The 26,329-nt window shown below is 51.6% G+C and overlaps 8 protein-coding genes across 8 annotated transcripts; 5 read left to right on the top strand and 3 right to left on the bottom strand.

Moving 5' to 3' along the window:
* Positions 1-1,339: 1,339 nt before the first annotated feature.
* BO87DRAFT_398521 (MFS general substrate transporter) lies at positions 1,340-4,905 on the top strand (the record flags this gene model as incomplete). Its single annotated transcript, XM_025625375.1, has 7 exons — positions 1,340-1,715; positions 1,861-2,107; positions 2,182-3,118; position 3,232; positions 3,594-3,779; positions 3,845-4,085; positions 4,158-4,905. The coding sequence occupies 7 exons, from the start codon at positions 1,340-1,342 to the stop codon at positions 4,903-4,905; spliced, it is 2,736 nt and encodes a 911-aa protein (XP_025478143.1).
* A 125-nt stretch (positions 4,906-5,030) lies between these two features.
* Positions 5,031-9,281, bottom strand: BO87DRAFT_460551 (uncharacterized protein; the record flags this gene model as incomplete). Its single annotated transcript, XM_025629018.1, has 2 exons — positions 5,031-7,400; positions 7,449-9,281. The coding sequence occupies 2 exons, from the start codon at positions 9,279-9,281 to the stop codon at positions 5,031-5,033; spliced, it is 4,203 nt and encodes a 1,400-aa protein (XP_025478144.1).
* Positions 9,282-9,955: 674 nt separating this feature from the next.
* On the top strand, positions 9,956-11,290 carry BO87DRAFT_362685 (uncharacterized protein). Its single transcript, XM_025621647.1, has 5 exons — positions 9,956-10,159; positions 10,214-10,350; positions 10,409-10,654; positions 10,715-10,891; positions 10,979-11,290. The coding sequence occupies exons 1-5, from the start codon at positions 10,089-10,091 to the stop codon at positions 11,191-11,193; spliced, it is 846 nt and encodes a 281-aa protein (XP_025478145.1). The 5' UTR covers positions 9,956-10,088; the 3' UTR covers positions 11,194-11,290.
* A 214-nt stretch (positions 11,291-11,504) lies between these two features.
* BO87DRAFT_378158 (uncharacterized protein) lies at positions 11,505-14,447 on the top strand. Its single transcript, XM_025623740.1, has 5 exons — positions 11,505-11,570; positions 11,626-11,733; positions 11,799-12,484; positions 12,549-12,770; positions 12,826-14,447. Exons 1-5 carry the CDS (start codon positions 11,562-11,564, stop codon positions 14,348-14,350), a joined length of 2,550 nt encoding a protein of 849 aa, XP_025478146.1. The 5' UTR covers positions 11,505-11,561; the 3' UTR covers positions 14,351-14,447.
* A 1,357-nt stretch (positions 14,448-15,804) lies between these two features.
* Positions 15,805-17,546, bottom strand: nctA (negative cofactor 2 transcription regulator complex subunit BUR6). The gene is made up of 3 exons (XM_025617823.1): positions 17,099-17,546; positions 16,303-16,851; positions 15,805-16,222 (listed from the first exon to the last, which is right to left on the bottom strand). Exons 1-3 carry the CDS (start codon positions 17,451-17,453, stop codon positions 15,960-15,962), a joined length of 1,167 nt encoding a protein of 388 aa, XP_025478147.1. The 5' UTR covers positions 17,454-17,546; the 3' UTR covers positions 15,805-15,959.
* A 1,255-nt stretch (positions 17,547-18,801) lies between these two features.
* On the top strand, positions 18,802-19,465 carry BO87DRAFT_105849 (uncharacterized protein). Its single transcript, XM_025617824.1, has one exon. The coding sequence runs from the start codon at positions 18,894-18,896 to the stop codon at positions 19,359-19,361; it is 468 nt and encodes a 155-aa protein (XP_025478148.1). The 5' UTR covers positions 18,802-18,893; the 3' UTR covers positions 19,362-19,465.
* BO87DRAFT_388277 (uncharacterized protein) lies at positions 19,376-22,605 on the top strand (the record flags this gene model as incomplete). The annotated part of the gene is made up of 6 exons (XM_025624849.1): positions 19,376-19,419; positions 19,496-19,605; positions 19,668-20,056; positions 20,111-20,390; positions 20,458-21,481; positions 21,546-22,605. 6 exons carry the CDS (start codon positions 19,376-19,378, stop codon positions 22,603-22,605), a joined length of 2,907 nt encoding a protein of 968 aa, XP_025478149.1.
* A 621-nt stretch (positions 22,606-23,226) lies between these two features.
* Positions 23,227-26,271, bottom strand: BO87DRAFT_408131 (coronin). Its single transcript, XM_025626126.1, has 9 exons — positions 25,876-26,271; positions 25,794-25,822; positions 25,675-25,734; positions 25,467-25,609; positions 25,364-25,412; positions 25,189-25,292; positions 24,662-25,123; positions 23,904-24,612; positions 23,227-23,850 (listed from the first exon to the last, which is right to left on the bottom strand). The coding sequence occupies exons 1-9, from the start codon at positions 25,907-25,909 to the stop codon at positions 23,653-23,655; spliced, it is 1,788 nt and encodes a 595-aa protein (XP_025478150.1). The 5' UTR covers positions 25,910-26,271; the 3' UTR covers positions 23,227-23,652.
* Between the last annotated feature and the right edge of the window lie 58 nt (positions 26,272-26,329).

A 26,329-nucleotide genomic window follows, 5' to 3' on the forward strand; every position in this document is an offset into this window, starting at 1 on the left:
ATCGGATTTACTGGCTCTTTAGGTAGTGAAATCTGAGTGAACTACCTGCTCACCTGCTGTATGTACATTAAGCGAGTATTATTGCCGATCTGGAAAGAAGGCTACGACTGATCATACTCCTGGGGGGAAGGGGTGGGGAGGGAAGTATCATGCAGTAAGCAATTACAACTACTTAATAACCGACATGATCATGTCCAATATTCTGTCTGTCAGGGTTGATTATCACTAGGAAAAGGAAATTGGTCGTGCAGGTGAAGAGTCGGTCAGAAGTGACTATACTAGTCGTAACTATTCTCGATCGCTACATCTTAATATGTAGTAGCAATCTTATAGAGGTTGAAATAATGAGCGCGGATGATCGGATGGCGGGCGGATCGGTGGCTTTCGCTTCCAGGAAGAGAAGCCGAGAAACCCCTGAAGAGAACCAATGTTTTTTGTTCGTTTTCTTCTTCTCCCCCGCTGATGACGGACGGCGCGCCCGTCCAGCACAAACCCCCCTGATTGGCTTCAGGCTGAAGGATGTGGTTTTGAGAAGACCAATAGAATGATGTGGCCCGATCAGCAGGAAAAGTGAGTGGTTGGCCTTTTCAATCCTACACGGTTTTGTAAGCCCTAGGTAGACTTATGGTACTAGTAATAGATTGAACTGTCTGGACAAATGGCAGTCAGTGACTAGTTGCAACTGCAGCGGGAGTGGAGGCTGACGACAGCTGCTGGGGTGTCTGTGTGTCCTCGAATCGTATAAAATAGATAGTAGTAATCTGTCCAGTTGCTTCAGTTTGTTGTTGCCTGTCCATCGTAAGAATGTTTATGGTTCATGAGTAGGCAGATGCCGGATGCCCGCGGGACCCAGACTCAAAAGTGGACACGCAAAATTCTTGAGGATACGAAGCCAAAGACTGTTTGGCTATCGATTAGTCCCTTTTCTTCTCTCACACTTGCCACGTCCCAGGGTCTGACAGATTGTCTCGAAATAGGAGAAACCGACTTGGCCCCGTGGACTAGTCTCACTAATCATATAGTGTGGAGTCACCCTGCAACTGCTAAGCCCGCCGCGCGCCCCCCCAATTCGAGGCCAACGACAGTCTCCCCTATGCTGCCATTTTTAATCTTTCTGGGCGGGCCCCCCGGCAGTCTTATATGGCGCATCTCTTCCTCCCCTTCCCGGTTTCATCTCAATTTCCTTTCCCCTCTTCCCTTATCGGGGTTTTGTGGCTAGGCTGAGAGGTTCACCGCTTAATGCTCGTATTTGATCGCGTTCTTGCGCCCATATGTAATCCCGTCGTATATTCCCTTCCTCCCACTTCTCTCACTCGACTGGCAATGGTCATTCGGAACCATGCCTCTTGAGTCCAATGAACCCCTCGATCGCGAGGATGCCCCGTTCCTCGCCTCGGGTCAAAGGCCCTCGTCCCCAGTGGAAGAGGAGTCTGGCCCGTCGGATGCAGAGAAAGAACAACTTCGCAAAACTCGCCTTCGCTTAATGTTAACCCTTTTTGCCATGATCTTGGCCGTCGAAGTCGGCATCTGCATGTCCAATGGCCCCGTCACCCGTATATACGAGTCCATCGCCTGTCGAGAATACTACGCGCAATATGATCCCACCAAGATCGGAGCCGACGGCGAGGTCCAGGAGGAATTGTGCAAGGTTAAAGCGGTCCAGCAGGATCTGGCTGCAGTGAAGGGCTATATGGAGTTCTTCGATGGCATTCTGAGTAGGTCACGACGAAGGCACCGCCGGTTCGGACGAGGCTATGTCGCATCTCTTGTTCCCTAGTCTCTACCGATTGGGCGCCTCCCTTTTGCACTTTATGCGCGACATATAGACGAGGACCCTTATTCACATTATTTCTCATCCAGGTGCTGTGCTAGCAATTCCATACGGCCTGTTGGCTGATCGACGGGGACGGAAATCCACCATCTGTCTAAGCATCCCCGGATTCGCCCTGAACTGCATTATTCAACTGGTGGTCATGTGGCGCCCAGACGTCTTCCCCCTGCGAACTGTCTGGGCATCCTCCTTGGCTTGGTTGTTTGGCGGAGGCCCTGTTGTGGCATTTGCCATCATCTGGACAATGATGTCGGATGTGTCAACAGAAGAAGAAAGGTATGCATGTTTTAAATGCCACGACACGTGGTGGAACCATAGCTAATGTTTATTAGAGCGGCGATATTCTTCAGGTTCGGCGTGGCTAGCATGGGAGCCGATTTCGCCTCCAGTGCCGCCAGTTCCTGGTTAATGGCATTAGACCCATGGCTTCCTCTGTTGCTGGGCTGGGGTTTGGCTGTTGTTGGCATGTTCTTCGCCTTATCATTACCGGAAACGATGCGTGTAGGGTCATCGCAACCGACTTGGAAGCAGCCGAGCATGGAGATGAGCCAAGTGTCACCCGGAAACGCCGAGTATAAGGAAGTTCCCAGCAAGGAACAAGAACACGAGGTACTCAGCGATGAAGAGACCCTCCAAGGGGAAGAGGCTTCTTTCACCACGAAAGCAGCACGACCAACTTTCTTCGCGTCGGCGAAACAACGGTCGCGAGCCTATTTCGCGCCGTATTCCTTCATCTTCAGAAACAAGCAGATCATGCTCCTCCTTACCGCGTTTCTTGTCTATCGACTGAGCCGTGGCTCGTCCTGGTTTTTGGTCCAATATATCTCCACGCGGTATAAGTGGACCCTGGCAGAAGCGAACTTCCTCATGTCATTCAAGCCGGCCTTGACCATTCCATTGTTCCTATTTATCCTACCGGCTATTTCACGACAACTTCTCAAAACCATGAAGCCAACCCAGAAAGACCTGCAGCTCATGCGCATCAGTATTGGGCTCTTGGCGGTCGGGACGTTGGGAATCGGTCTTTCACCGAGCGTGGCGATGTTGATTCCCAGTCTGCTAGTTCAGACATCCGGGTCTGGATTTGTCTTCCTGACTCGTGCTCTCATTACCACGTTGGTGAATCGGGAAGAAACAGCCCGTCTCTTCACCATTATTGAGGTTCTGCAGTCAGTGGGCAATGTCATTGCCAGTTTGTCCATCACCACAGTGTTCCAAATTGGACTGGAACTGGGAGGGGCTTGGATCGGTCTGGCCTGGATGATGACCGCGACGGCCTTCACTTTGGTAGGCGTCGCTATCTGGATGTTCCGGATTCCTTCTCGTCAGTCGGATGACAAGATAGAGGAAGAGAACGTGGTCTTTTGAACTGGCGAGAACTAGGCAATGTACATATGTAGAGTATAAGGCTTTTCACTTCATGTAAATAGTAAGGTTGAGAAAGAGAAAGGAGCTTGATTGAAGTCTGTTTGATGCGAGGGATGAACTACTGATTAACTAACTACTAGAACTATAAGACATGGGCGGTAAGTCAACCTTCCAGCCTCGGTTTCCCAATCAGGGAAGGTGATTACCCAAGCAGGACTAGTGCGGCATTGCAGCAGCAGCTCGACATGTGAACATCTCAATTCCCATTCCTTCGTGCTGAAATCAACAAATCACTGCGCCTTTCTGCTGGTGCCGCCAACAACCCCCCCAGTCGGTTTTGAGTTGGCCGCCATATATTCTCTTTGATAAGATATACTATCGACTTGCTCAGCAGGTTTTCCCCCCGCCTGCCGCGCTGACCGGACAACTTACACCCCACGTCTTGCTTCGCAAGCTTACGGCAGTCTGCTGTCAAAGTCTGGTCATGTCCAGTCTGCAATTTCACTGATCCCTCTTATCTCGTCGTCACCAAATAGCCCCTTGTCATGGAGAGATTTACCCAATTTCGCGATCGAGGTGCGTGTGCAGACCCCTTTAATAGTCATTGAGCCCGCTTTCCATTACTGACGATGGTGCGCTGTGTAGGAACGGGTGTCTCACCCTTCTTCCCAACTCCTCGTCCATCGCTCAGCTTCCCTCAGTGGTTTCTACGAATCTTCCTCTTCTGCGTCCGTCTTCCGTTCTTTATACCGGTCTGCATCGGCTATTTTCTGCTTTTCCAATGGCTCCCGATCACATCGCTTGGAAGGAAGGCCGCTCTGTGGTGCATCCTAGGCGTGCCCAGCATCTGGTGGGTTGATCTTCAAGTGGACGGAGTAAGAAAAGGGTCAGTTGCTCTCCTTTCTGCAAATGTTATGCTATTCTCCTAGGACCACCTACTGAGCTGCTCGATTTCTAGAACTCTCAACAACGACCGACACCAAAACCGTCTACCCGGGCCCGGATCCATCATTGCCTCCTCCTTCACCTCCCCAATTGACGCGCTCTACCTTGCCGCTGTATTTGACCCCATCTTCGTGTCCTGCTATCCCTCCACACGCGAAGTCGAACAACTATCCGTCTGGCAAGCAATTCTTCGCGCCTTCGCCCTCCCGCAAGCAAAGCCCCAGCCCAAAGCCCGTACCGTCGATCTGAAAACCATCATGCGGAAGTACCCTGGCCGCCCTATTGCCTTGTTCCCTGAGTGCACGACCACCAACGGACAGGGCGTGTTGCCGCTGAGCCCCGTGCTGGCGAGCGCTCCTCACAAGACGAAGATCTTCCCTGTGGCTCTGCGCTATGAGCCTAAAGACGTCGTGACTCCGGTCCCCGGGTCTTATATTACTTTCCTGTGGAGTCTGCTGGGCCGACCGACGCATTACATTAAGGTGCGCATTGGACAGGCAGTCGTGGGTGTCGCTGCGGATGAATTGCCAACGCATGACGCTACCATGTTTGATCCTAGTGCTTCGGAGAATGGATACTCTCATGACCGAGACGATGAACGGCCCTTCAGTGAGACCTCCGTGATGGTGCTCGAAGAGCAGGTGCCGAACTATGTAGGGGATTCGCTGGCTCGCCTTGGCAGAGCCAGACGTGTAGCCGTGACGGCGCCGCAAAAGTTGGAATTTGTGAAGTTGTGGAAGAAGTCATATTGGACATGGTAATTTGCCGTCAACTACGGCTTGCAGATAGGCAGTTGCCCATAAGTAGATAAATATCAATATTTTGGCGGAGCCACACTACATCCAACCTGCTATTCTCAAAGGAACCAGCACTTGTCAATCACTATCTAGAAGAAATGCACATCCCTCCCAGAGTGAAACATCACCGGCAGAAGGACCTTGTCCGCGTGCAGGTCCTTGATCGCAGCGTGGAGATTCACCGGTATCTTGGCCAAGGCCATCTCAGTAAGACGGTCTTCCAAGTATTCAGCATAGTACTTATCGTAGAAGAATCGGATCCCCCAGCCAATCATCTTCAATGTCTTGGCGGTTGATGTCAAGGTGGTACTACCATCCGGAGCTGGCTGTTTTGCCTTCGCTTGTTTGCTCTGCTGGGGCTCATCTTCGTCATCACTAGAATCACCCCAGGAGAAGCTCTCCTTGAGGTTTTCGTGGAACCAAGTTGCGTACGTCCCTGCCTTCTGCGCATCGAGGTAATGGTCAAGCATATCGCACATCACTAGCTTCTTCTTGTGCATGAAGTTGTGCCAAAACTCGACCAAGCCTTTCTCGGGAACGGCATTGGAGAATATGAACTTGTCCGTGGCGATTCGGCGGGCGTAGAACTCATTGCCTGTTCCCAGTTCCAATCGACAGAGGAACCATTGCGCCCCTGGTGTGCCGGAGAACCGTGCCAGAACCCATTCTCCAGCTATGGCGTGAAGGTTGGGTTCTGTGACGAAGTCAATCATGCGAGAAACTCGTCTCTGCTCTGCCGAAGAGCCGTAGTTCTTGAGCTTGGGCCGACTGTCACGGCTTACGTTGTCTATTTCTTGGGAAGAAGCAGGATCCGGTGCTGGACCCTCACCATTGGTTTGTTTGTCTTGCTGGCTCTCTGGGTTCGTTGGCTGTGCATCTGCATCTGTGTCAACCCCCTGTGCGGGTGTATTCGTGTTGGCTGGGGCGGCTTCTTTGAGGATGGTTTGCTCGATCACTTCGACCAAGTCCAGTTGCTTTTCAAGGACCTTTCGCTCACAGCAGAATGCTACCATTGTGAGAGTAAACCCAGTACTTATAGTACACCACCCATCAATCATCTCTTTGTCACTTGCGGCATTTTTGACTTTCGCACGAAGCTCTTCAGGCTGCAGCATATTGGCCACAATGCGCTGAATGTCAAACACGCCCTTGATTCCAGAGCTGTTCACGACTATGGGGTTCGGGCAGATGATCTGCTCGTCACACTTGCTGATCCTAATGGCCTGCGCTCCAGATTCATTGCTTTCGCTGGGGGGTTTCTCGTTTCCAGCTGACGTTTTGTTATCTCTGCGCGCGGGATCACTTTTAAGGGCCCTGTCAACAACACGCTTGATCTCAGCTTCGAGTTGTTCTGCCTTCTTGGCGTTCTCTGCTGACTTCTCTTTCTCAGCTGCTTTATCCCCCGTGAAAGGAATCCCCTTGTGAAGGTTCGGTAGCTTAACGCCCCATGACCTCTTCCTTCCGATCCCCGGAGTTCCAGGTGTTTGGGGGGTCTGGGGAGTCACGGGCGTGTCGGACTTTTGCACATTCTCGTCCTGTTTCGCGTCTTCTTCCGAACTTGTTTTCCGCGCATAATCGCCAGCATTTGCCAGTGTCTTGACGAGCTCTGGGAAATCTAGAAGGCTTTCCAGTTTTTGGCTATCATTTTCCCTGATGAATTTGACCATCTCTAGAAGTAAACTGACCGTTTCTTCGGTCTGCTTGAATGTTGAGACGAAGTTGCTGGCATCGAGCAGCATGTCAGTAATACCTTTTGCGATAGTCAGGGTTTTTGTACGATCATTTCGGAAAATTCGGACGAGTTCGCCGTTTACATCGAAACGTGATTCGGTGTAGAAGGCGTCAATGTTCGACGCGTACAAAGACCGGCCGCGTATAGGGCTACCATTGTACTTGCCAGTCCAGTTGAAGACAGACACATCGTTGGAGGTGACCACCACCTCATCCATTAGCCGAGACAGGGCCTTGGTAAGGCCCTCGGCTGGGAACGCTGGGAACTGCACTCCAAGGACACCCATCAACGAGTACGCCTTATCAATAGCCTTAGTGCACTGTCGATGCGATGCCAGCATCATGACACTGTGAGCAGAGAAACGGCTCCTCTCCGTGCCATCCCACCAGCTGCTCAGGCCTTCGACGTTGCTGAACTCGGCGATTGTTTTACGATCAATCCTGATGGGTTTGGTTGCCTTGTGTGCGAGGGCTACAAGCAGCAGGCTTATTGTTCGCCTCACTGCCTTCTCCCGTTCCAGCCCATTATAGTGCTCAGATATATCTTCCAAGATCTGTTCTCTAATGTCATGTTCCGGGTCTGTGTAGCTTGGCTTGTCCTTGAATGCTTCAACGACGAGTTGGACAGAGTAGCCGATACGAGCTCTCGCTGTTTGCTTATCCAAGTTCTTGGGCGCGACATATCCAAATAGCCTCAGAGCCCGGATTATGCTCTCTGCGCCAATAGTCTATATCGCAGTCAGACAATAGTATTTCACACCGGATGCTTAACTTACCTCTTCAGCCTCACCCGGTGCGACTAAACTGATCTTGGTATTTTCAATCATCCCATTTTCCTCTGCGGCCGTTATCACTTCCAGTACATGGTCGACAAGTTTCAGTGCCTCGCCATCGATGTAATTGAGATTCTTGGTGTAAAATTCAATGAAAGGGCAAAAGTGATAGTAGTTTCCTAAACTGTCAACCGGTCGCGACAGCATCTTCCAGTCTGCATTGGCATAGAACGTCATTTTGCTGAGGACCAATTCCTGCAGTGTCCAGCCTCTGGTAGCCCATGTTGGCTTCCACTCTTTTACTTCGCTAAACCGCGAAACAGGCTGGCATCTAGGAGTTCTCTTCATAGCTGCACTGACCACGTCGCTATCCTCGGTGTGATCCGGTTCCTCCTCTTCATTATTGCCTTTGCTTTTGCACCACAGATCCCATTCATCCAACCATTCCCGGTTGTCCCACGGAGTATCCAGGTGAACCAGGCAAAAGTCTGCGTTTGCGTACCATTCCCCCATGCGTGCTAAAGACTCACTCAATTCAGCGTCCTGTCGCTTGTTAATACAGCAGTTATCCAGCCAGATATATCGTCTACCTGTCTCGGAGAAGGGTCTGTTCTGAAAAATATCTCGCGCACGGCTGATAGACTTTTGAAGCTTCCGTGCCGACCTCCTATGCTGCAAGGCCCTTACCAGATCGTCCATCTCATAAGACAATTGGCGGTTCGATCGATATTTCGAGATTCTGTTTTTCTCTGATGCGTAATCACGCTCAGCGCTGGAGTACTTTTCTGCTGCATTCTTGGCCCTCTCCTCTGCATCTTCTTGTTGCTTCGCTAGGCTTGGTAGACTCTTAACTTCTTTCAGGAAGTCTAACAATTTCTGGTAGTTAGTTTGCTCCAGATCTGCCTGTCTCTTGTTTGCATTCTCAACAGTCCGCTTTTGCTTGGTATCAACCACATCTCTTTCCAGCATGGATACCCTAAGAGACGTCACGAGCAGTTGTCGGATTGATGTTCCTGCATCTGGTCTCTCCTGTAACAACTTGCGCAATTTTCCTGCGATTGTATTGATCTTCTGGTCGCAGAGGGCGAGAACCGCATCCACATCATTGTACCCAGTCAGCCCTCCTGGTGCCTCTTCAGCATGTTGGGCTTCGCACACAAGCGCATAGTCAATTTCTGCACCTTTCCAACTATGAGACAGCATGCAGTACTGATCTTCCTCTCCAAAGAAACCCGTATCAACCAAGTTCATGGTATCCAAGTCAAACATGCGGAGGGGGACTGAGATGTCATCTACTTGTCCACCAAATGAGCTGATCAGGATGTCGGAGTCTTCGTCCATCGACTTGTCCAAGTGGTCGTTGTACAATCTAGGCTCTGTGCTAGACCTCAGGATAAGATGAAGAAGACCTCTTAGCTTTTCGTCGTTGGAGCTATTGTCTTTTGACAGGATGCCTTTGACCTTGGCCATTTCACTGTTTGCGGATTCTCTCAGTTCCTTGGCGCCCATAACGAGACTCGACTTCATGGCGGCATCGCGTATGCTGCCTAGGACTTCATCTCTGGTGATGACCTTTTCTGATTCCGATGTAGAGCCGTTCGATTTGTTGGCCGGCGAGTCTCTTGGTTCATTGTCGTTGCTAACATTGCTCGTGTCGGTTGGTGGATTCTGTAGACTACCCGGCATTTCATTTGCTGAAGTGACTTGGCCTACTGTTGGAGATTCGACGACGGAGTTATCGTCGGCAGCAGGCAAGATAGATACAGAGAGCTCCTTGTCCGATGAACGTCCGCGTCCCAACGACGGTAGTTCGAACTTATGCTTGTTCTTGAACATCTTGCTGGGTTTTAGCGATCGGAGCGGCTGACGATGGATGGCAGAGATTCACGAGAAATGTGGGAAGTGAGTTTGGCAGTCCAAAAGCCACTTTCTGATGGTGGGTCAAGGAAGACCGTAGTCATCTTGCCACATTATATTCACAAAGAAAAGCTTATCGAAGCTGTAGGCCATGCAACCGCACCTCCATCTCCGCATCGTGCTATCTGCCACTTGCAGGTCGACTGGCGGAGATATCCGAAAGCCCGTAGCCTAGCCCTCATCTTCGATCGGCGATCTACCGAACATGTCATGTTTGATCCGAGAATCCGACACACTGACAGCCAGTAAGCTAGCGCCGTGTTGCATTTAGCGCCGCAAGAGGTGATACCTCTCCCGAACTAGACCCGGGTGCATTAGCGGAACGCCTCAGCTGGACTACAATGTCCCCGGTGGCAGGTCCCCGGGGGCATGTTGCCCACGAAGATTCGTCTGTCAATGGAGGATGCAGACTGGTACTACGCGTTCATCGTATGCATGTTCGTGTCGCAATTCCCTTCCTAGCGGCATCCAGCCTGTTGTTGGCAGTCTGAGAGCCAATAGTTCGCTGCTACATGTCACGGGAAAGCTTCTATTTCCTGCAACCCTCACCCGCAAGATTGCCACCTCCATTCCGTTGCCCCTCCAGTTGGAGGGTGACGGCGAATTTCGGACCAAGCATCGATTGTGTAGTTAGAACCTCCTGGAAAGGGGGAAAGTGCAAATCAAATAACAATGATCTCTGCGCGCCTCCCTAGTTAACCCCATATCACCAACTGTAAGCTCACCATGGCCTCCTATCACCGAGTTCTAGGCGTCTTCGGCAAGTCCGTTAAGGACAAAACGCTGGAGTGCGATTGGTATGTCGACCCTTCTGCTTGACATCAGGGTAGCTCAAGTAACCAGTTCACTAGCGATATTCATCCTTGGGAGATCAAAATCAACGGTGAACAATGGCCAGGAAAGATCCGCCTCATCGGGTTTGTGGATGTGTTCTTCCTTTTCTCCTACTCGGCCAACGCACGCTTCGAGAAGGGAGTCATTGTCTACAGTATGACATGGTGATCCTTGCTATACAAACTGATTAGTGGCCGTTAACATGCTCATAGAGGAAAGATACGACCTTGAAAAGCTCCTTCAGCAAAGGGATGAAGCACGTGCGGAAGCTGGAGAAAAGATTGTCGAGGGAGATCTCGAGAACGCTAGCAGAGAGTTTCTCTATAGTTCTGCTGCTCCAGAAACTCCTTTGTCAAGTTTTCCAGGCCAGGAAGGCAAGGTGAGAGAAATTAAGACTGAGGTGGTCGAACTCGGTCCCGAGCCATCGGGCTCGTCTTCTCCGTTGGAGAGCAAACAAGGCATGTTCTGTTGAGTGCTTCACATCCGCACGAGAGCAAGTCTGGTCTAACTGAGCTCAGCCACAAACCAATCCACGGAGGATAAAAACCGTCTGGACCGTCTAGAGTTTGAAAACACGACATTGTACAAAGTACGCAGCTTGGGCTACGAAGTGGGTCTCAAAAACCGATATCCAGTCTCCTCCATTCAGGAATGGGTCATCGAAATCAACAAGCCCTACCATCGGGCGCTGAGACGTATGTGGGCCTTGATCTTTGAATTTCGCACATATCCATCTGCTCCGTTTATAGATGCTGACTATGCCTTGTGACGTGTATAAACAGGACGCATTAAGCGGGCCATCAAAGAACACACGACCACCGAGCTCTTAGAAGATGTGGTTAGATGTGGGTTTATTTCACATGGTCAAATGGCCGGCCACGTTCTGTCCAAGTATCTCGTTGGGGGTGTTTTGGATGATACTTTGACGAAGTATATCGAGGGATTGGCGGTGGGAAATGGGGCGGGAAGGGTGCCACTAGCTAACGAGGGGTATTGAGTAAAGACATCTGTATCAAGGATTTATATACCGGTTGGATGTTGGATGCAACTGTGGTTGGTGCTCATGATTAGATGGGTTGTGATAGTGGTTCATGATTGTTGTAGTAGTTATAGTTGCTTCTAGAATAGGAAATGTTATGGAGGTACCTAAGTAAGTAGTGTCCCAGGAATCTAACCCAAAAGGGGTAAACTGATAAGGCATCACAACTAGGCCTGATTTGGCAGGCGGCACTAACCCCTTTTTGCGCGGGCGAGCAATTGCATCGCCGGCCTTGAGATTAATCTTCAGCTTCGACCTCCCCGCGGACTCTCTACTCCACTTGGGTCGGCTCCAGTTCCGGAGTAATATGCTGTTCCTACAGAACAATGGACTTTGTACGAATCCCCCCGTTCCTTTCCCTTACCGCCGTCCCTCAGCTAATTCCTCCAGTGGTCTCGTCTCATCGGGGGCTCCCGCTCGCTGTCTACTAAAGGCTTCCGGGCGTCCACTCCCACGGAGCGATTGGCGTCCTTCAAGCGGACATGCAATACCCTTCAGGTGCGTCGGCCCTTCTTCCTCCTCCTAGCTATCCCCTCGTGATCTTTCCTGCTCATCAAACCTAGCAAATATGGCGCTCCAATAACTCCTCCACCGGCGAGCAATCCGCAACCGTTCACGCGCGTAATTGCATTGATCGCCTCATCTCCGTGCTGAGCGACGAATCCCGCGGCCCAGCTCCACATCCATGCCTCGCATATGCCTCCTCTTCGCAGATCTTCGTCACGGTCACTAAGCTCGCCTTGTCTTCCTACGACGATGGCATGCTCCGATCCGCGACCGTGTTCTTCAACACCCTCATCGATTCGGAGGTCGATGGTATTGTCGATAATCGACTCTTTGCCCGCGCACTGGTGGATTTAGTGCGACGTGCGGATAAACACTCGGAGGATGTTGAGGGACGACTCGTCGAGCTACTGTTCGGCGTGGCTAACAATATTCGTCTACAGCCGAATATTCTTCCTGCGTGGTTCGCCCCGCGGTCTGATGAACAGGAACGCGAACAGGGCAATGGTAATAACATCGGGACTGAATTTGCGGGTGCAATGAGGAAGGATGATTTTCCGTTGTTCTACCTACTCGTAGAGTATGTGCATCATGCTGGTAGGGCAGGTGATTTTGCTCGTACGGGGTTGCTTTATTTGATCGAGACAGCTTCCAGGTCGAAGAACCTTGAGAGGTGGCTGATTGAGAGTGATCTTGCTACGCTTATGGCTACTGGATTGGGTGCGCTGTATAGTCAATTGGGCAGGTGAGTTCTATTATGGTTCTTCGTGGTGATGATGAGGTCCAGTGGCTGATATCTGTTGCAAAAGCTTGACCTTCCCGGAGAATACGGACGAGAATATCCCTCATATCATTGCACTGTCAGATCACGCGCAGCAAGACACTGCTCTTCCGCCAGTGCTGGGCATGTCGATGGATTCGTTCATGTCGTATCTGTTGTTCTGGCAGGACACTATTGATCATTGCAAGTCGGCGGAGGTCAACGGGACTTTGTTGGATCATTTCCAAATTCTCTTCCTGGAACAACTCTTGTAAGTTCGGTTGTATGGTTGCTGGAATGCCGCTTGCTCACTATGACGCATGCAGGTACCCGTCTTTACTTGAGTCTTCCGATGTGCAAGGGGGTTCAACGGCTGCTGTGCTTACCTACCTGTATCGCATTCTCGAGTCTGTACATCAGGAGGACTTGGTCCACCGGATTCTCCATTTCCTGCTTGCGTCTCCCTCTGACTCGGAGCCTGCGGCAGTCGGAAAGAACATAGGTATGTCTGCCAGCCGACGCAAGTCGCTAGATGTCTTGGCCGCTTTCTCCGAAGAAGCTGCGCGGCCCTCGCCGTCGCTTTTCAACCTGAGAGATCTTGCCCTCCTTGGACTTCAGTCGACAAATAGACAGACTGTTCTGGCGACATTGCGGGTCATGAGCACCGTCCTGCAACGGCACCATACCTTTGCACGATCATTAATACGCACCGTTCCTGGCCAGCATGCCAAACAACGGACTGTCGGGGCGTTGAATGTCGAGCTGGAACAGCTTATGAACATGGCCACATCTACCGTTGATGACCCTACGTTGAATGAATCTTATGATAACTACCTCAAGGACGGAATGGCAATTCTAGAGGCCCGGCTGTGCATTCCCCCTGCCGAGGATTACCCGGAAGAGAGCCTGCCACTCGAGCTACGACACGACGACCCCATTGTGCGCGAGCTGCTCAATTGCCTAGAAAACTTTTTCACGAACAGTGTTATCGTGAACCTGGCATTGACCGAAGTCCTCGGGAGCATCGCCTCTTCGCACCTGATTGCTCTTGACGGCTGGCTTCTCGTGGACCCTTCCAAGTACATCTACAGCACATCAACGAACATATCTTCAGACGAAACCCCTTCGACGACCCTTATTGAACAGATCCAGCGAGCCTACGAAGAGCCCTCCTGGTCCCACGCCGACACTCCAGCCCTCACTTCGGTACTTCAGAAGCTCTTGCAGAAGATCCAGAAATGGCGCAAGGACATGCCGGACTTTGACATCCTCGTCGCCGCGCGTCGCGATCTCCTGCACCAGGACGACGAGCCCGCCAAAGCGTCCGGGCGTTCTCAGCGCAACTCCGCACCTCCTACCCGCTCCTCCTCCCGACACCCAACATCCAACCTCGACTCGGACTATGGGTCCCCTCGCGGCCGGTCAAGTCGACCCCTCGAGTTCTCCAGCACCGCCACCTCCTCTCCCAGTCGCGACGCCATCGGCTCTCCCACCCGCGACCTCCCCTTCCGACCGCCCCGCGATGTCTCCACGGCGCGCAGATCCGCCGCTGAAGAACTCCGCCAGCGACTGGAACAGCCATTCCCATTGGATGATGCGCCTCACGATGCCAACAACAATACCACTGCGGAGGAAGCAACTGACGAAGCAGACGACGACGCGGGCGACACTGCGGTCGTCGACGAAGAACCCCGCACTGCGACTCTGGGGCATGTCCTGACCAACGTAGTCATTCTCTATGAGTTCTTGTTAGAAACGTCGGCTGTTGTGCAGGCGCGGGGAACATTGTTTGGAGAGGCGGGATACCCGGAAATAGATGGTCCTGTAGATACTGCCACGGTTGAGGCATAGTCAATTACTGTTTGTATTGATAGGGATGTTTAGTAAAGTCGTGGGCGGGACCTGCGATTATGGGTGACTGACTGATTGTATGGATGGAATATATACACATTATTATATCTTGTTTTATTTCAGGTAATATATCGTGTCTGAAACTAACACAGACTGGTGTAGTTATCACAGGGTACGTAGTAGCTACTAGTGGCTGCCTAAGTGCCTGTTAGGCAGTCTAATACCTTACTGTACTACTAGTCGACATTCATGATGACAGGTAATGAACATTCTTGCCAATTAGAAGTCAACCGTAAAAGTCTTTTTACCACCCTGTGGAGTTCTCTTGTCAGAGCAGTAAATAGTAACACCCGTTGAGGTACAGTTGCTGAATAGTGATAGACAGTTAGGAACAATTATATAAAATCAGTGGTTAATCATAGCTACTATACATTGTACATTAATAATATACAATAACATAATAATAATCACATAAACACTAATTTGGCCCCTAATAGTAAGTACTATTAGGGTTGTGAATTCTAGCTACTATCAGTAGTATCATGATAGTAACGAGATGGATCCGAAATATATATATTTGAACTAACACAACTATCTACGTCACTAGCTACAGTGGATATTACCGAATTGCTAGTGGTTAGCCTACCACGATAACTACTACACAATCAGACTACCACTCACTTCCTACTCGGGAGTCCTTCCTTATAAAAATATGATCGAACCTGATCGTTTATGTAGACACGTGACTGAGATAAACGGACAATCCCAATGCATGCAGTGTCATGTGACATCAATTGGGGCACTTGTAGTTAGAAAAGATCTCACTCAGTTATGCCTGGAATCGTCATGTATTTGATATATGGATAGGAATATGCGTAAGGAAAGATAGTTAATCTTGCTACACTTTTAACTAAGCCGGATCATATGTTGTTTACTTCATCATTCGTATTTACGCGTCTCGTTACGCGTAGATCATACATTCGGCGGAGTATACTAAGTAGATAGTATAGGTACACGCGCAGCTAAGTCCATGCAACACAACACAAGCATGGTAAGTTGACTCCCCCCCTTGCCTTCCCGGCTCCCTTTTTAGTCATTATCGATACACACATACAGTACAGACTGCTTGTCACTCCTCGCGTAGTAAAGACAAGCAAGCGAGTAAGAAACCAAGCAAGAAATTAGAGAAATCAGATACCCAATGGGATGGTAGAAGGTAAAGAATCGAGGAAATAAGCAAATAGTAGTATTCACATCACGCGATGCAAGCCCAACCAACCAACCAACCAACCTGATCATGCCCCCGTTACCACAAACGCCATATATAGATAGAGAGAGAAACGGTGGTAGCAGAAGTAGTAGCAAGAGTATGATAGTAAGTCAAGTCGAGTATGCGCCCGCTCTTATCCACCCAGTCTAAAGGATAATAATAAAAAAGAAAAAAAAAGTTGAACCATCAATATCGATATCGAATCGAATCGAATGGCTGCCCATCGCGCAAGTAAATAGAAAGTCCCTCAAACCACATAATGCATGCCAGCTGACATTCAAGCCAGTTCGTTTCAAATAAGACGCGCGAATTGAGAACAAGAATCGTAGTGGGCATTAATTAATCACTTTCTTCTTTCGGACGACGTCCACCGCGCTTTCGTTTCGGTTGTTGTTCATTCTGATCACTGTTATCGTCGTCGTGTTTGCGACTGGCCGGTTGATCAGGAACCTTGGCGATGATGTCAGCGAGGAAGTCGAGCACTTCGTCTTTCACAACGGCTTGTTTGAGATGCGAGGCTGTGACGCGTTTCGAGTTGCGGTCTTTGGCTTCGCGGGCGGCTTTGGTGACGAGGGAGATCATGAAGAGTTCGAGTGCTTTGGCTATATTTTGATTTTGATTAGCGGTGATCTTCTTCGAACATGCGGCAATGATTGCTTCGGAGATGAGGGCGGCAACTTACACACTGCGATGGGAGTGACTTGAGCGACTTTACCGACATCTTCATCGGCTTGCATAATGCGCTTTATGCGCGCGACAGGAAACTTGGTCTTCACCTCCACATTGACGGGCACAGGAGCGGGTTTCGGAGGCTCTTCCTCTTCAATTACAGCGACGGGCTCCTCTTGTGGTTCCGGTTGCGGTTGAGGTGGAGGTGAAGGTACAAACTCCTCTTCTTCTTCGACAGGGTCGACGTACTTGGAGACGGGCGGGTGAGGCGCGACCTCGGCCGCTTGGGCGATACGCGACGAGCGACGAGCCATGTCCGGATCGGGAGGGAAGTATGAGGAGGATTGCTGGGGAACCCTGGTCTGCGGGACCGGGTGATGAGGAAGCGATGGTTGTTGTGGTAGAGGTGGTGGTTGATATTGCGGGGTGAAGAACGGTGAGGCGTCGTAGGAAGCGCGATGGACGAAAGGATTCCCGAATTGGTAAACGGGGGAGTGGTGAGGAAGTTGATAGTGCGTGTTGTGGTTGAGGTTGTGGTTGTTGAAGGTAGGTGAGAGGGGAACTGACTGGAAGGTGGAAAAATCAGGGGATCGTGGACGATAGGATTGGTCTTGGTCTGTCATTGCTGTGGGGATTTTTTTTTTCTTGTTTTTTTTTTTTTTTTTCTTTTTTTCTTTTTTTTCAATTTATAATATTTTTCTTTTTCTTTTTCTTAAAGCAGAGATCCAGGCGTTATGGGCGATGCGCGTGCGCGCCTAACAGGAAAACGGCCTAGTATGGAATAAATATGGGGAACGTCTTTTTCGTACCTTGGCCGCCAAAGTTGGAGTGACAACAACAGATTGGGGAATGGAGGAATTTAAATCTACCAGGCTGATACCGTGGCCGGCATAACACACCACTGGAATACAGGATCTGGAGGAATCTCTGCCCGGGATCGAAAATGTAGACGATTTTCAATCCCACAAACACTTTCCGCGATGAAGAAGATACTCGTGGTCGTGAAACCGATTTGTTTGGGAATGTTTTTCTTGTTTGTGCCGATCGCGCGGCGCGTGTGGTCCGAGCTTTTTTAAGAACGAATTGGTGTAATTTTTGAATAAATTTTTTGGTCGAGAGCAGAAAGTGCGTGTACGGAAGGCGTGGCGTGGGTGGCCCCAGCATCCAGAGAGGAGACGAAGAGGACCGGCGCCCTTTCTTCCGGGGGAGCAGCAGCAGCGGCCCTTTTAACCCTGGCCTGCCTGTTCCACTGCTCGCGCTAAAAATACTGTTCCTCAGGCTCCCTCTCCGATTTTTCTTTTTTTTTCCCTTTTTACTTTTTCTGGGTCGGACGGAAACTGCTTGACTCTAACCTGACGGGTGGTACCTTCCAGTCACTCATCCTTCCTTCCTCTACAACATCCCCCCCAAATCCTTCTCTTTAATTAACCATCCTCCATCATTATGATGACTACGCCATCTTCCTTCTCTTCGTTTCTTGTTATTCGGCATCATCCGTCATGAAACCCCAGCCCTTCTAACTGACTGATCCCAGAATATGGCATCTTCCCCCATCTCATCTCGACTCTCTTGTCCATCACTCTGTGACGCGCTGCTGCCTCATCGTGAGGCCGTGGATGAGTCTCAACTGCACAAGTTTCGGGGTGTCAACTCAGCTGCGAACGAACCACTCCTCTCGTCGCCACCCCGCCCGGAGGCACTGGTTAAATGGTTCGTTCCCTGATTGGCCCCCTCCTGCTTTTGGCTTTTGCCGCGCGTGATCCCACCCGTCGAGTCTGCGTCAATGATGCAAAGCCACAGATCGTATACTACGGCTTCTCCCATGCATCATTTGTTGCTCGGTCGGGGTGTTGGTGTCCCCCTGACCCTGTAGATAGTAGCTCTCTAATGCGGGAGCTAGTGACTATGACTCTGATAGTCATGTCATCACCTATCTTGTGTTCCTGTTCCATGTCTTTGTTCCTTTCCCCTTTCATCAGATTATCTATCCCTCTGGTCGATATCCCCCACCAAGACGCGTGATGATGATAAACAGAGCTCCAGAGATCGGGGGAGAAGGACGATTTGGCGCGCAGAGACCCACCAAAGGTATCGCCGCCGTCGGATCTCTCTGTGCTATTGCTATTTGATAGCAGTACCCCTTCGGTGAGGGAGTAAATAACTTGATCTAATCTGACAGCGCGTCGCTGATTTCCCTTGGGCGGTACTTTGCGTCCATTTGATTTGCTTGTCGGAGATGAGAAGCAGATCTGCCTCTCTCTGACAGCTACCTAGTAGGTAATTTAGAGATAGAGCTAGAGAATGCATTCTTTCCCAGAGTCGGTCTAGCGCTGGCCCTTCCGTAACCCAGGTTGGAATCTGGAATCCTATCCTACAATGTAGTCGCAAGGTAACTCGTCTGCCTTGAGTTCGTGGCGCGCAGCAGGGATGGATGATGGATGACAACCAGGGGTCCAGTTCGCCGCAGTTGGCGGTGTGCCGTGCCGCCTTGAATATCCCTATGACTGGTCCCAAACCTTAGTTATTTAGTGGTCTGCAAAGGACAAAGTCTTATTTGAAACCGCACGTTCTGGACGATGATGAGGCTGGACTTCTGTAGTTGGTATGGTGAGCAAGTTGTTCCGTAAAGAGGATCTCATCCACACCCCCAATCCTTCTAAGCGCCAGCAGTATCCACCAACAACTTCAGCGTCACGGAACGGGCAACCACACAGCAAACCAGATGATCGATGTCACCTTCCAGTCAGGAAACAACCGAACGCAGGCGCTGGAGAAGAGAAGCAGAAGGGCGGGGCGATGCGCCGGAAAGCCTCGGACAGGCGGTTGTTCCGCTCCGGCCCGCCTCCGGCCTCCAAATTTGGTCAAACAGGCACAGATTGTCCATCGCGACATTCACCCCGATTGTCGATTCACGGGCTTTGCATTTCCGAGCGACGCCAGCAGGAATGGCTGCCACCTCCTATTGATGGCGAATTAGATCGCGTTCTTTGTCTTTGCCAGTGTGGCTGCCTACTATTCCCTTTTCTGCACATTGACACCTCCCTTCTGGACTTACCTTTCCCTCCGGTCTAGCCTCGTCATCCCCGATGGCTGTCGCAGATCAGCCTTCGGGCTTGATGGACATCGCCAGGTAGGTCATATTCCAGCCTTGCGCTCTTCGGTCATACATGTCTTTGGCGCGAGAACTAATTCGCCTTTCAATACAGCTCTCTCACCCAAGATGAGATCCCGTTCAAGCTGCGATGCGCCATGTGCAATAAGCTTGCCGTGAACGCCTTCCGCTTACCCTGCTGCGACCAAGCGATCTGCGAACATTGTACGCATCCGTTGACGACTCCGTGTTATACTTCCATTCCATTCTAACCAATGTTCCGACAGGCCAGGCTTCTCTCCCGGAGACTTGCCCCGTATGCGCGCATACTCCCATCTCGCCCGATCTGTGCAAGCCGAACAAAGCGCTCCGCACCACATTGAAGGCCTTTCTGCGTACAGAAGAGAAGAAGCGTGAGAAGGAGCGGCAGTCGGCAACCCCTGCGACGCCCGCAACCACCAATGGTGCAACAACCGCGGACGGCACTCCTGCTCAACTGGAGACACCTGCGGTGCCGAGCGCCGCCGAAGTTCCAGCCTCTGAAGAAATCCCTGCACCCAGTGGATCTGTCGATGCTCCGCTGGTAGAAACCGCCAACCCCGCGGACGCCGGAGACCTAAATGTGCAGAACACACCAGGTGTGGGCGACGAAGCACCTACAGAGGCGCAGGCCCAAGTATGTCACCCAACATCAATCGCCTACATCTAGGCTAATCTTCCACTCGCGCAGGATGACCAGTCTACAAGTGTCCCTGCTGACACGCAGAACGACGCTGGGGATGCGGAACACGACGGATCTGGTGAAGGCAACGAAGCCGATGAAGCCAAGACCGACCAAGTCAACGATGACGAAGCGTCCCAAGGTCCGGCGGGGAGCATGCTCCCAAATGGTATGGGCTTCGGCATGGGTGCCGGGATGTTCCCTAATATGGCTTGGAACAACAACGGTGGTTTCAACCCTATGGCCCAATTTATGAACAATGGAATGTTCAACTTTCCTAACGCTATGGGTGAGTTTCCGCTCGTCATCTCCTGCCCCGAGGCGACATTGGATTGATGAACTGACGTGCGCGCTAGGAATGCCTGGCATGGCGATGGACCCGATGGCCGCGAATCAGGGTATGTTTGGAGGCTACGGGATGAACATGAATGGCATGAACATGGGAATGAGTTTCGACGCGGGTCAGGGGATGTATGGGGGATGGGACGGCTCACAGAACAATATGTGGAATGGAGGCCAAGATAAATTCAATCCAAATGCTTTCGCAAATGGTATGGGTCCGCAGTTTGGGGGCCCCCCTGGATTTGGCGGTTATAATATGTCTCAACCCAACGGAGTTCATGCTCAAATGCAGCCGCAGCAGTTTCCTAGCCAAGATTATCCAAATGGCTCTTATGCCGGTCATGGCAGAGGCGCGTTCCGTGGCCGTGGCCGCGGAGGATTTGCCGGTGGTCGCGGTGGTTTTGGAGGGCATATGCAACCCAATCATCCTGCTAATGCTAACTATCCAGACTTCCCAAACCATAATCCCCTTAGTGATGGTCAGGATGGCGTATCTGGGGACATGTCCGGGGAGGTCAGTACTGAAGCCAATAAGGAAGGTGCCGGCGAGAATGCCCTAAGTGGCGATGTGACTTCTGCTCAAGATGCTTCGGCGGGAGATGCTGCCGCTGCTGCCGAAAGCATGGGTGAGAACGGGGAATCTGATCCCAACATCAATAGAGACTCTACACAAGAGCTTCCAGGCCAGGAGGAGAATCAGCTGCGTGGGATACCGACAATTGATAGTCTAGACCAAGTCCACGCCGCACAAGGCATGTCGGGTGGCCCTATGGGCATGTCTGGCCCTATGGGACCTGGCTTTGGCAGAGGTGGCTATATGCGCGGTCCCTTCCCAGGCGCACGTCCTGGCGGCTTTAACGGTCCCCCATTTATGATAGGCTCTAATATGTACCCCGAGCCTCGTGGACAGGGTGTTGAAGGTGCACCGGCAGCTCCCCGAGCCATGCGAGAAGGCCTTCCCAACACCAGCATTCTCCGGCAGCGGAACTTCCATGGACATTCCTCAGCGACTCCCATGAGGCCCGAAGCCTCACAAAGGTAAGAATAATGTTCCACATGCAACCCATTGCAAGCCCAACCAATATTGATGTTTCCTTCTCAGTGTAACCCCAACCCCAGGACAAGAGGACCAGCGCCCACAGTCCGTTCCAAGATCGAAGTCGAGAGCTAGATCGGCATCAAGATCCAGGTCCCGATCTCCTCCATCTCGTGCCGATAGTCGCCGCCGGTATCGTGAACGTTCTCCGAGTGTCAACCGTGGTACTGAAGAATCCGAGCGTAGACGAGATCGGCCAAGGAGGCCTCGTCGGGAGGACAAGTACGAAGAGCCATCCACTGCAGAAGACGGTCCTCGTATCCGCTCCCCGTCTCTAGAATCCAGAAGGTCCACTCACCGTCGTGACAGAGAACGGGATAGACGCAGCGGTCGCCGGTCGCATCGTTCGCATCGTCACCGTAGCTGGAGCGGCAGCCCGAGTCGCAACGGCGACGCCGCTGGACCCGACCATCTCTCTTCCAAGATCGAAGACAAGGATTCTAGAATCAAGCTCAGTGATGCGGTAGACCGCAGTTACCGGTCTGGTAAGGACCGCTCAAGCCGTCGCGACGAGGACCGCGATAGAGATCGAGACCGAGACCGAGATAGAGACTCCCGCCGTCGGGATCGAGATCGCGATCGCGATCGTTATCGAGAGCGTGAAAGAGATCGCGACCGCGACAGAGATAGGGAGAGAGAGCGTGACCGCGATCGTGATCGTGATCGGGACCGCCATCGAGAACGCGACAGAGAGCGTGACAGAGACCGTAAACGCTCTCGCCGCGACCGTTCTGAATCCCCCGTCAACAGCGAATACTCCTCCCGCCAGTCCCGCCGCGCCAGGCGGGACCGTGATGAGGACAAACCTTCAGCTGCAGCAGCAGAGCCAGAGAAAGACCCCCATACTCTGGAACGAGAGGCCAGGAACCGCGAACGCATGCTGAAGGAACAGCAACGTCGTGAGGCCATGCATGCAGACCGTGATGCTGGAAAGTCTTCTCGCAAGCGAGACAGCCGCGCCATGGCAGGTGGGCGTCGCTTTAGTTACAAGTACGAGGACGAAGAAAATGATGACGCTCGAGCTGCGCGCGTCGAGAAGGAGCGTGAAGCAGGTCGATGGAAGTAATCGCTCTCCTACTTCTCCTCATATTTCCCACGACCGATCAGTTCACCTTCCTTCTACTACTCACACATGCACAACACAACACCTCTATATCCCACCCCCCCTAACACCACTGACTCACTCACTCCCAAGGTACTTCCATACAAGTACCCATATCCTCCCTACCTCTATCACCCAAAGAGCATAGAAAAGAGAGATCCTTACGGGATATCCTCCTAATCTAACACCAAGAAAATTACTCTCCATTTTAATCCAAGCGCTCATCATCCAACACTTCTTACATTCTCATGTCACAAATTCTCAACCAAGAGGGAACAGAAAGAAAAAAGGTCCCAGAAATTGCATGGCGTGCATTCGTGGTCGTTGCCGGTGGATTGATTTCATATTACTTTCTAGTATATTTGAGAGAGATGGTGCTTGCAGGCGCCCCCGGCTGCAGCTATTTCATATGGATGGCGTTGTAGACAAGATTCATATACTATTTTTATTTACTACTCCTACTAGTTTGTTGCTGAAATGAAGGCCTGGATGGAGAATGTGAGATATTTAAAACCTTTAACCTGATCTGTTCCTTCTCTATGAGATCGTAATACTACTAGTAGTAGTGGTAGTACAATATGAAGCGGACAGACCATGGTGGTATATTTCTTGTCTACAACTACTAGTAACTACCCACACTAACCAACCCGCCTTTAGAAAACCTCCATTCTATCCAATTTCGCCTCAATCTCGTGTAATCTTGCCACCGCTGAATCGACAACAACATAATCATCATGGAAAAGAGAGAGAGAGAGACAGAGAGACACTGGTATTCGTATTGACATTGACATTGCGATCATGCTGCAGGTCATCAAGAATATAATAACACACAACGATGACGGGCTATGGACATAGAAGGGCAGAAAGAGGGACAGGGCTTTTGGAGCGATAATAGGGTGTTAGGGGTGTGTTGTTAAGGATAATAATGGTAGACAGCACAACACAAACGACTAAGGAAATTCAATACAGTACATTAAAGGATCCAAAGTTCTGGAAACTAATATCAAAGGCTTAGCCCAGCTTAGCCTTGAGGGACTCGATCTCTGCAGTCAGGCTCTGCATCTGCTGCGCTTGGGAGGCGATCGTCTTTGTCTGCTCGGCGATCAGGTCCTTGATCGCTCCGATCTCGCGCTGGACGGCGTCTGCTGCGACGGCAGCGCCAGTGGAGATGTCGGCGGGCGCGGCAACGGGGGTGATGACGGGGGAAGACTGCAGTGTTGTTAGTTGGGGAAGGATTTTGCTAGGGGATAGGGATTGCGTACCTTAGCAGGGCTTGCTGCCTGGGTCTTGACCTCCTCTTCCTTCTGGTGCCATGGGCTGGCCTTGATGGAAGGAGATGAGGCTTCGGGAGAGCGTGCAGGGCGCTCCACGGGCTTCTGCACCTCCTCAAAGCTCGAATCCTCCTCCACGGTCTCGGCCTCCTCATCGTCGGCAAACTTGGAGACCATGGCGGCCATTGAGGCACCCTGCTCCTTCATGGACGGGGCGGGCTTGGCTACTGGGGTCGGCTCGGGGGCGGGTTCGGGTGCCTTCTTCACGGGACTGGGCTCGGCGGCCTTGGGAGCCGGTGCCGCCTCGGGCTCAGAGGCGCCCATGGTGGAAGTGGGGGCGTCCTGCACTCCGGTGACCTCCTTTAGACCCTCACCCTCGTAAAGGTTGGCCATAGAAATCTTGGGCGGGATGGCCTCCTTGCCCGCAAGCCACTCAGAGGGGCCCATAGCAGGCTTCAGACCAGTTGTAGGGGGGTAGATATCGTCCTGGAAAGTCTCCGCACGGCGGGGCACGATGAAAGAAATAGGTTCAATGTAGCCATCGTTAACGGTCTTGAAGGCACGAGCGACTTCGTTGTCGTGAGTGTTGACTCCACGCTTGGGCATGAAAGCGATACCACGCTGGGGATCAGCGGACTTGTATTCGGCAAGGTATTCGAACTTGTCGTTCTCGAGTTCGAAGTAGCGGATGTTACCGTCACTAGACATTGTCAGCCACGGCCAATACCTGGTTATCTCTCTAGACTTACCCTCTTCCAGCAAGGTACAGACACTGAGTGCCCTCGTCCCAGAAAGGCATGCATACACCGGAGATCGAGTCAAGGGTCTTGAATCCGTTGATGGGCTCCCGGGGAGCGCGGATATCCCACAGAGCCAATTGGCGGTCACTCATCTTCGAGAAACCGGTGGTTGCGATCCTGTCGTGCTCACCAAGCCAGACTGAGCGACTGTTCTTGGCACCAGAGTGTCCTTGTGTCTCATGCGCGGGGCGTTCCTGACGCACATCCCAGATGCGCAGCTTCTTGTCTCGCGAGGTCGTAACCAGAAGGGAGCCGTTGGCGCTCCACGACTGTGATTGCACAATGTCGCCCAGGTTCAGGGTCAGCTTGGGGGCGCCCGCTTCGATATCCCAGATCTTGACAGTGTAATCGCCGGAGGCCGTTGCCAGGATGTTTTCAGCGGCGGGGTTGAAAAGAACGTGACCTATCTTTCTGAGGGGGCGTTAGGCTGTTTTCGCAAAGCACAAGCATTCGAGTAATATGACGACTTCACTCACTTCGGGTGACCGGAAAGCTTGCCAACAGGTGCCACATCTTGGATCTCATCGGGGTCAAGATCAGGGCGCAGAGTGAAGTTCTCCGGCACACGCCAGAGGAAGACCTATCATGCGACCAATCAGTACAATGAACAAAGCAGCTGCGGTGGCGTGGGAATTTTATGAGGGATCCTACCTTGCCGTCATCAGATCCAGATGCAATCAGATCATCGTTGAAAGGGTTCCTAGTTCTGTTGGTCGTGTGCTACGATAGGGTGTTCACAACAGCCACTGCTCACCAGTCGGTATCGAGGACCACGGCAGTATGACCCCGGAAAAGAGGTATCCTCTCGGGCAGCTTCCCGCGCTCCTCCAGAGGAATGACAGCAAATGCACCTCCACCACCAGCTTCCCAGTTCACGGAGAGGTATTTGGGGTTGGCCTAGTTGTAGCGTCAGACGGACCTGGTAAGTGGTGGATTAGGGGCGGCGGCAACAACGGACGAACCTTGACGAGGTTGGTATCCCAGGCGTTCTTGGAAACGCGAAGGTTATCATAGCATTGCTCCTGCGACGACTGTAAGATTATGTCGAGTCTGTGAAGGGTCCAAGGGGCTTGTAACGCACCTTTCTCGTCGGCCGTCCGAAGACGTGTCCTACTACCTGTCAGATTGCGGGCAGCCTGTGGGGAGGGGAAGAGGGAGCTCACGGTATTTCGAGGAACGCACGAATCGACCAGACATGATGCTGGTAGTTGAGAGGATCACAGGGGGAAAGAAATGGCACAAAAACAAATAACAATGAAAGAAATGGAGGCAATTGGGAGAGATAAAAGGGTCTCAATGACCTTGAATGGGGGGAACGGGGAAAGCTTGTCGGTCTGAAAGCAGCCGCCGTTACGGAGCCAGTCAGGGAGAGAGAAGTGGAAGTGGGAAGTGGACACACCCGCGTGCGGGCCAGAGATGAACAAGTGTGGCTCAGCAGGAGGAGTGGAAGATAAGGGACACTGGCAAAATATAGAAGTGCCAGGAGTGATAATGGAGATGCTGCAAGCGCAATGTCACAATTGAAAAAATCAACTCGGTCTACTCCAACGATATTCTACTCCTAACTTATCAGTGCAAGTTCGTCACAAACCAAGTAAATCAAGAACGGTATTGTTG

The sequence above is a fragment of the Aspergillus neoniger genome, assembly GCF_003184625.1.
Source record: "Aspergillus neoniger CBS 115656 unplaced genomic scaffold BO87scaffold_23, whole genome shotgun sequence".
Lineage (NCBI taxonomy): Eukaryota > Fungi > Ascomycota > Eurotiomycetes > Eurotiales > Aspergillaceae > Aspergillus > Aspergillus neoniger.